The following is a 10,216-nucleotide window of genomic DNA, read 5'->3' on the forward strand; positions in this document are numbered from 1 at the left end:
ATTTCCCTTTCCTTTCTGATGTATAAAAACGTCTTCAGCTCCCAGTTGACTGGCAATAATGAAATTCCTTCCTTTTTTCAATCTTGTTCATCTCTGTTTCCTTGCTACTCCGAAACATGGTATCAGAGCTCACAAAGTGAGGAACAGATTCTACCTGAACTCTAATGGCAACAGCGTGGCCTTCGATTGGAAATCCTTTGGATCAAATCAACAATTCAGCAGGAGCTCCTCCGCCGAAAGCAAATCCGCCAAATGGAACCACGGCACCGTCTTCCTCTACGGCGGCGACCGGAGCAAATGCGTCTGAGGTAACTTTCAATTCGCAGACTCAGTCTAATCCGTATTTCCTGCATATGAATGAGAATCCGGCTTTAGAGTTGGTCGCCTTTCCCTTAGATGGCTCAAATTACCACACTTGGGCTAGGGCTATGACCACGGCCTTATCTTGTAAGAACAAGGCCCCTTTTATCAATTGAGTCATTAAGAAACCATCTACGGATAATAAAGAAGTATATGGCTTGGGAAAGATGTAATAACATTTTTTCCTCCTGGATTGTTCGATCCTTATCCCCAACGATTAGGCGTAGTGTACTGTGGATTGACACAGCCTATGGGATTTGGGATGATTTAAAAAAACAAATTCAGTAAGCAGGAACTATTTAGGATTGAGTTAATACCTAAAATCGTCCTCGACTATAGTGGTTTTTCTCAATTTCGTCCTAAACGACTTTGGTGACCTAATATCGTCCCAGACTTTTGTGTTTCGCTCAATTTAGTCCTCCATTTGTTATTCCGTCAAATTAGTGTTAAATAAAGGGACAATTTAGTAATGTCAATATTGATCTCTCTTTACTTTCAACTTGTGAAGTACGAAATTCCTCTTTTTTTGTACGAATTACACCTAGAATTACTCCTGGACCTGCAAATCAAATTTTATATCCGCAGTTTTAGGAGTAATTCTGGGAGTAATTCGTAAAAAAAAAGGGATTTCGCAGTTCACATGTCTATGAGTAAAGAGATGGCAATATTAAAATTACTGAATTGTCTATTTATTTAACACCAAATGGACAGAATAACAAATGAGGGACTAAATTGAGCAAAAACACAAAAGTCTGGGACTAAATTGAGCGAAACACAAAAGTCTGGGACGATATTAGGTCACCAAAGTCGTTTAGGACAAAATTGAGAAAAACCACTATAGTCGAGGACGATTTTGGATATTAACTCATTTAGGATTGCTGAAATAAAGTGTGAAATATACCAAACCAAGCAAGGAGATAACTCATTAAATGAGTACGTCACTAGGCAGAAGCTCTTGTGGGATGAGCTGAGCATTCTTAGACGTTTGATGTATTGTACCTGTGCTGTTAAATGCGATTGTGGGAACAGGATCGACAAACTGAATGAACAATCAGAGATGGATAAATTGTCCATATTCTTGATTGGTCTACATGAGAAGTATACAGGAGCTAGGAATCAAATCATGCTAATGAGACCTTTACCAGATGTCAATGAGGCCTACTCAATGATCGCACAGCAAGAAATACAGTTTGAATTAGCCAATACTGGTTTTGGAAATCAATTATACCAAGCAAGTGAAAGCAATGCCACATGAAGTGTGTTTATGGCTAGAACAGATGGTAACTCTCAGTCAGGGTTCAAGAAGTATCCAACCAACAAGAAACCTATGTGTACATATTGTGGGTACACAGGTCACACACATGATAAATGTTATAAGAAACATGGTTATCCACTGGGGTGGAAACCAAAATCAAGAAACCAAGGATTTGCAAATTAAGCACAAGATCCACTAGTGGTGCAGCAGCCTAGTACTAATGGGGTTTCCTTTACTCAAGATGATTTTAAAAGGTTTCTAGAGTTTATGCAAATCAACAAGACATCGAATGAGAGCATGAGTTCACCTGTTATTCAGCCCACAAGTCATACACAAGCCTTGGTCAACACCATAGCTACTGACTTTAATAATGAAGGTATGATTCCTTCACTCAATTCGGTTGAAATTGGCAAAAGTGAGTGGATTGTTGATAGTAGTGCCACTCATCACATAGCCTGTGAGTTAGATTTATTGAGCAATTAGAAGGATGCTCACAATCTGCATGTCAGCCTGCCTAATGGCCAGCAGACTGACATTGGTTGCATTGGATCAGTTTTCCTATCTGATGAATTTGCCTTGCACAATGTCCTATATGTTCCTGGTTTCCATTATAACTTGATCTTAGTAGGAGCTTTTGTTAAGGACTCCAACTATGTCATGAGAATGTATTCTGATGAATGTGTTGTACAAGATGATGTCCTTGGGAAGGTGATTGGAAGGGCTAAACTCCAAGATGGCTTGTACCATTTAGTGTTTCCTATTAATACTGTTTCTGTATGCAATTCAATTTCAGCTAGTAACAAATGTATTTTGAGGCATGCCAGGTTAGGGCATGCCTCACAGTAAAAAATACAATACTTGAAAGGGTTGGAACCCAAAATTCAAATAAATAAACAATTGATATGTGACAGTTGTCACTTTGCTAAGCAGAGAAGATTTCCTTTTCAGCACAGTACCTTTATATATGCTAATTGCTTTGATTTTGTGCATGTTGATATATGGGGACCCTACAAAGTGGCTACTACCAATGTCACCACTAATTCCTTACCATATTGGATGACCATAGTAGAGCTATTTGCGTATACTTGATGAAAATGAAGTCTGAAGCCAGGAAGCTACTTGCAGATTTCTGCAACTTAGGGTGTGTTTGGAAACCCGGAAAATGATTTCTGGAAATCATTTTCCGAGTTTTTGGTGTTTGGCTAGGCTGGAAAATGAGAAGTCAAAGGAAAATGAGACATGGTCAACGGAAAATGAGCTCAATTTTCCGGAAAATGACTTCCCCTTTTTTTTGGGGGAAGTCATTTTCCGGAAGACTTCTTTGGCCTACAACAACAACCACCTTCGTCTGTCTACAACAACAATCACCGTCATCTCTGTCTACAGCAACAACTAACACTGAATTCCCCCCAAATACTGTTCTCTGGTTTCCGCCGGAAACCAGAGAGCAGTGAGCAAGTACTGCTCTCTGGTTTCCGGCGGAAACCAGAGAGCAAGTACTGTTCTCTGGTTTCCGCCGGAAACCAGAGAGCAATCCTCTCTGGTTTCCGCGGGAAACCAGAGAAAAGTTCTCTGGTTTCCGGCGGAAACCAGAGAACAGTACTTGCTCTCTGGTTTCCGCCGGAAACCAGAGAGCAGTACTTGCTCACTGCTCTCTGGTTTCCGGCGGAAACCAGAGAGCAAGTACTGTTCTCTGGTTTCCGCCGGAAACCAGAGAGCAAGTATCTGGTTTCCGACGAAACCAGAGAGAACGGCGGAAAACCAGAGAGTTTTACTCTATGGTTTTCGTTTTTTTTTTTTTTGGTTATTTTTTTAAATTTTTTTAGTAAACATTATTGTTATTATTGTAAATTTAATATTATTATTATTATTATTGTAAATTTAATATTATTATTATTATTATTATTATTTATAATATTATTGTAAATTTAATATATTTTAAACAAAATAATTAATTATATAAAATGTTTAATTATACAATTTTACATCATTTTCCAGAAAATGAGCCAAACAGACAAAGACAGTTTTCTATTGTGCAGCCAAACACGAGAAAGGAAAACGTTTTCCGGAAAATGACTCATTTTCCGGAAAACATTTTCCAGAAGTCATTTTCCTGCTTTCCAAACGGACCCTTAATTGAGAATTAGTTTGGAACCAGTATCAAATGTATAAGGTCAGATAATGGATTGGAGTTCAATATGGTGGATTTCTTTGTTCAGAAGGGGATTGTTCATCAGACATCATGCACCTATACACCTCAACAAAACAGTAGAGTTGAGAGGAAACATGGCCATCTATTGTCAACTGCTAGAGCTCTCATATTTCACGCAAATTTACCAGAATATTTCTGGGGTGATTGCGTTTCACATGCTGCTTACATTATCAATAGACTACCATTTGCTGCTATTGATAACAAAATTCCATATCAAGTTCTAATCAAAAGGACACCACAATATGATAACTTAAAGGTTTTTGGTTGTCTGGTTTATGCTACTACAGTGGAACACAGATCCAAAATGGATGCAAGGGCAAAGAAGGCCATTTTCCTTGGTTAAGCCAGTGGTACAAAAGGTTATAAAATATATGATCTCATGACAAAAGAGTTGTTTATATCCAGAGATGTGGTTTTTCATGAGAATGTCTTCCCATTCCAGAAAATTGATAGTCCAAATGATAAAACTCCACAAATTATACTTCCTACAATGGAGAATGTCCCCATGGAAATTCCAGACAGCAATAGCTATGAACATACATGCTCTCATTCCACAAGTGAGATTCCCCAGCAATAGCATATAATTCCATAGCCAGCAACAACAAATAACCAGAACAAGGATAGCAGATATGATGAGCAAACTGGTTTTTATTCTCATAATGGACAGGCCCCCAGAAAACCAAGTCACCAGAAGGTCAAATAGACAGAAGCACCTTCCAAATTACTTACAAGACTATGTTTGCCAAAATGCAGCTGTGAAGACATCTCCTCATGCCTTATGCAAAGTCATGAGCTATAACAAACTTGCACCCTCTTTTAAGTCCTTTGCTATGAATATCATTTGTCATTCTGAGCCAAGAAATTACCAAGAAGCTGTTCAGCATGACAATTGGAGGAAAGCCATGCAAGAAGAAATCAATGCCTTGGAAAAGAACAATACCTGGGAATTGGTAGAGTTGCCACCTTCTAAAAAGCCAATTCGCCATAAGTGGGTGTTCAAAATCAAACACAAAGCTGATGGAACCATAGAAAGGTACAAGGCAGGGCTTGTTGCAAAGGGATACAATTAGACTCTTGGCATCGATTATCTAGACACCTTCAGTCCAGTGGCCAAAATGACCACCATTAGAACCTGATGAACAATATTTTTAGTGTTAATTTAGTTTATTGTTTCTAATTAGTAAGTAATTTTTAATTAGTTATTATACATATTTTTATATTTCATTATGTTTTTTAGTTTTTCTTAAAATAATTAAATAATAGGTTGTTTTATTATTACTTTTAGTATTATGTTTTTCTAAACCCAATTAGTATGATTATTTAGTTGAGCCCAATATTTGTAGTCCATTTGATAAAGTCCTTTATCATTGTGCAAAGAATTGACGCAGCAAAACAAAAGGATATGACGCATCAGTTTGGCCGATTCAAGCGCGATCCAAAAGGATTTTCTCCCAGCGCTGCCTAGTCCTTTGGAAGATCCGATTGAGATGTTGAGCTATAGAATCTCCGGTTGATCAGCGGGATCTCAGTGAAGCGGTTGAACTAAGCACTATAAAAAGAGGCCAGTGTTCATCGATTTTTTTCATGACCAATCTCACAAATTCAGCCTTCAATTCTCATACCCAAAGTATTTGCCGGGAAAATCAGAGAAGGCAAATCATCAGTTAACTCCGGAGGCGGTGGACGTTCTTGGTGTTCGGCGTTAGCGGCAGAATTCCTTGGAACAATAATCTGATTGGGTCCAATTCCGGAAGAGATCGACGGCGTGCGAAGTCTGACTGGCGAGCAATTCCATTTTGGCACAAATTCTTTTCTTGGTGGCAGCAGCAACAATTAGTTTTGGCACTTTGCACTTTCCAGGTTTTAGAATTTAATTGCATGTTGGCAGTGGTTTTTATTAGTTATAAAATCAAAATGTTGAGTGGCTAATTCTTTAATCTGGGATCATGATACAATAACTATGAAAATTCTGCACTAATATGAGTTTTAATGCTTTCAATTAAATTATGTTTAATCTTACGCTTTCATGTGATGATTAATTGTGTTGAATCTGGCCAATTCTAACGTTAATTAGTCGTTTGATGGAATTAATTGAGTACATACCATACCTGTTAATTCTAAGCTCTGTAGGATAAAAGGATAAATAATTTGGCTGTCTTGTTGGCTTATTTATTTGGTTCATAACCCGGGTATTCCGTAGTTCTTTTAGGACTTAATGGGTTTTAACTGTTTGAATAAGTGTCTTAAGTACATGAATGGTTAAAACACATGATTACTTTGGACGTCATACGAAGTTATCATATTTTAGAAAAGAACGAACTCGTAATTGGTTGGCAACATTAGACTTAAAATGCAGAATTAGTAATAGTAATTGATTCATGTTCCCAGGTTTTTTTTTTTTTTTTTTCTAATCTGAAGTTTAAGTTGATAATCTGTTTTTTTTTTTGGTAATTTATTCGTTTACTTAATTTAAGCTAGTCTTAATTTTTGGTTCTTGTTTCTAGAACTTTAATTTGTTTATTTGATTGTTTTCAATCTGTAAGTTGCATTGTTTTAATTCCCTGTGGGATCGACCCTTGCTAAAGCACACTATTACTAATAATTGACTCGTGCACTTGCGAGGACATTGAAAAATTGTCCATCAATTTTGGCGCCGTTGCCGGGGAATTGTTTACTGTGCAATTTGCTTTAAATTGTTTTTGGTTTACTTTTTCCTATTTCCCTTTTATCTTATTTATTTTACTTTCAATTGCTTGTTTGTTTTTTTCCTTCTTTTCTTCCTTTTTTTTCTTTATTTATTTTTGTTATTTTATTTATTTATGTTATGCCGGGTCGTCGTTCTTTAAACCCTAAATTGTTACCTTTAGACGACCGTATTGACAGGAGAAAGAAAAAAATATTAGTTTTTGAAAATCCCATTTTTGAACCACAAGAAACGACCACCACCATGGCTGCACTTCCTCCACCCAATCCCAATCCTAACCCCAACCCCAGGCCTAATCCTAGGCTAATGAAAGACTTTGGTAGGCCCCAAGTAGGAACTTCACCATCTTGTATAGTGCTTACCAATGCAGGGCGAAATTATGAGTTAAAGACGGTTCATTACAATCAATTGCCGTCTTTTCATGGTTCAGGAACCGAGGATGCCCTCACCTTCATTAGGGATTTTTACGGGGTAGTCCAAAACTTTCCGTTGAATGACGATGAATTGAGAATGAGGTGTTTCCCTTACACCTTGAAAGATGCAGCAAAGACATGGTTCATGTCTCTCACACCAGGGTCCCTTCGGACATGGCCGGAGGTGTACAACAAATTCATAGGTAAATTCTATTCACATGCCAAGACTTCCGAATTAAGAAGAAAAATTGCGACTTTTTCGCAAGCTGAAGGCGAACCATTTCATGAGGCATGGGAAAGGTTTAAAATGTTGCTCATTAAATGCCCCCACCATGGCTACCCGTTGGAGCTGCAAAATCAAACATTCTATGATGGTTTGACCCAAACCAACCAATCAATAGTTGATAATGCGGCTGGAGGTGCCATGGCAGAAAAAACAGCGGAGGAGACCTTAGCGTTGTATGAAATGCTAGGAGCAAACTCCCAACAAAAGAGCATAAGGGGACGGACACCAGGAATGTATGAAGTTAGCTCAAATTCTAATTTGACGGCGTATATGTCTGAGTTAACAAAACAAATGACAAGCATGTGTTCTATGATGAGTATGAACCTAAAGAATGCATGTATGATTGAAGAAACTGACAATGTTGAGCAGGTCAATGCAATGAACAATTTTAATCAAAGGCCAAGAAATGACCCGTATTCCAATTCTTATAATCCGGGGTGGAAGAATCACCCTAATTTTTCATGGGGTAGTAATCAAAATTATCAATCAACTGATCCACCTCAACCAAAAAGACCATCTTTGGAGGATTCATTGAATACTTTGGTACAAGCTTGCAATAGACAGCAGGAAATAACGGAGCAGCAATTCAAGATGCAACAAGAAGCAAGTGAACGACGATTTCAACAAAATGAAGCTTCAATGAAAAAATTGGAAGCACAAATAGGGCAAATCGCCGAAGCTCTACAAGGCCATGTGCCAGGTAAGTTGCCCAGCCAACCTGAACAAGCTAAGGTTTTGACCGTTTTAAGAAGTGGTAAAGTTATTGAAAATAATGTGAAAGCAAGTACCACTTCTAAACAAACTGAAATAGTTGAAAACTTGAATGTTGATGATGATATTAATAATGATAAACCCAAGTTGCATAAATCTGATGATCCTTATGTGCCCCCTAAGCCTTATGTTCCCCCGGTTCCATTCCCCGGTAGATTAAGGAATTCAAAATTTGATAAATCATTTTCTGACATTTATGATTTGTTGTCAAAAGTGAATGTGAATTTACCATTGTTAGACATGATTAAAAATATGCCTGCTTATGCTAAGTTTTTAAAAGAATTGAACACTAGAAAGCGTAGATATGAACATAATGAAAAAGTTTTCATGTCTAAAACTGTAAGTGCTGTTTTGCAAATTAACTTGCCTCCAAAATTAGAAGACCCTGGTAGTTTCATAATAAATATTACAGTGGGGAATTCTAAGCAAGAAAAGGCTATGCTTGATTTAGGGGCAAGCATTAACTTGATGCCATATTTTGTCTACTTGCAGTTAGGTCTGGATAAATTGAAACCTACTACAATGTCCTTAGAGCTTGCTGATCGTTCTGTCAGATATCCTAGAGGCATTGTAGAAGATGTTTTAGTCCAAGTTGACAAATTAATAATTCCTGCTGACTTTGTCCTATTAGACATAAATAAAAAGTATAATTATGAGCAGGACATGCCTATCTTGCTTGGCCGACCTTTCATGGCCACAACAAAAACAATGATTGATGTTCAAAATGGAAAATTAACCATGACTGTGCTTGATGAAACTATTGAATTCTCCATTCTTAAATCAATGAAACTGCCTGAAAACAATAATAATCATTGTTTTGCTGTAGATGTTTTAGATTCAATAATTTCTGCTAAGTTTTTAGATCAATATCCGTTGAAGGTCGAGGTTGATGACGTGGAACACGACGAAAGCCCAATAAAAGAGGGGAGTGTTGAAGGAGGTTCAGTTACATGTCTGGAGCAAATCAAGGGAAAACACCATCCTTCAATCGAAGCTGAAATTCCACCCACGCTGGAGCTAAAACCTCTTCCTAGTTCTTTAAAATATGCTTTCTTAGGTCCAAATAATACTTATCCTGTAATAATTGCCTCTGACATTTCACTTGAACAAGAACAAAGTCTGCTAGACGTATTACAAAAGTATAAAAGTGCAATTGGTTGGACAGTAGGAGATATTAAAGGAATAAGTCCAACGGTTTGTATGCACCGTATCCTTCTTGAAGAAGGGTCAACTCCTGTCTGTCAACCTCAGCGCAGGTTAAATCCAAATATGAAGGAGGTTGTACGGGCAGAAGTCCTAAAGTTGCTGGACTCAGGTATTATTTACCCAATTTCAGACAGTAAATGGGTAAGTCCAGTTCATGTAGTGCCAAAAAAGTCTGGGATTACTGTGGTCAATAATGACAAAAATGAATTAATCCCAACTAGGACAGTAACTGGGTGGCGCATGTGCATAGATTACAGAAAATTAAATGCCGCCACAAAAAAAGATCATTTTCCTTTGCCCTTTATTGACCAAATGTTAGAAAGATTAGCTGGGCATGCTTATTATTGTTTTCTTGATGGCTTTCAAGGTTATTTTCAGATTCCTATTGCACCTGAGGATCAAGAAAAAACGACATTTACATGCCCTTTTGGCACTTTTGCTTACCGCAGGATGTCATTTGGGTTATGTAATGCACCTGCGACTTTTCAAAGGTGTATGATGTCGATCTTTTCTGATATGATTGAAAAATATGTTGAAGTGTTTATGGATGATTTTTCTCTATTTGGTGACTCTTTTGATGATTGCCTTGCTCATTTATCGTCTGTGCTTGAAAGGTGTGTTAAAATGAACTTAACCTTGAGTTGGGAAAAAAGTAATTTCATGGTTAAAGAGGGCATCGTTTTGGGGCATATAATTTCTGACAGGGGAATCGAGGTTGATAAGGCTAAAATTGATGTTATTTCGAAATTACCTCCCCCTACTTCTGTAAAAGAAGTGCGAAGTTTTCTTGGTCATGCAGGTTTTTACAGGCGCTTCATAAAAGATTTTTCAAAAATTTGTAAGCCTTTATGTAACCTGCTTGCAAAAGATGTTGTTTTCAAATTTGATGATGACTGCTTATCTGCTTTCAAGTTTTTGAAAGAAAAATTAACTTCGGCTCCCGTTCTTGCTGCACCTAATTGGGAGTTTCCTTTTGAAATAATGTGTGATGCATCTGATTATGCCATAG

At 37.5% G+C, this 10,216-nt stretch overlaps 1 protein-coding gene across 1 annotated transcript; it reads left to right on the forward strand.

Annotated features, from left to right (window-relative positions):
• Positions 1-6,774: 6,774 nt before the first annotated feature.
• LOC109174479 lies at positions 6,775-9,436 on the forward strand. The gene is made up of 2 exons (XM_019323713.1): positions 6,775-9,316; positions 9,429-9,436. The coding sequence occupies exons 1-2, from the start codon at positions 6,775-6,777 to the stop codon at positions 9,434-9,436; spliced, it is 2,550 nt and encodes an 849-aa protein (XP_019179258.1).
• Positions 9,437-10,216: the final 780 nt, after the last annotated feature.

The sequence above is a fragment of the Ipomoea nil genome, unplaced genomic scaffold (assembly GCF_001879475.1).
Source record: "Ipomoea nil cultivar Tokyo-kokei standard unplaced genomic scaffold, Asagao_1.1 scaffold0642, whole genome shotgun sequence".
NCBI classification, from domain to species: domain Eukaryota; kingdom Viridiplantae; phylum Streptophyta; class Magnoliopsida; order Solanales; family Convolvulaceae; genus Ipomoea; species Ipomoea nil.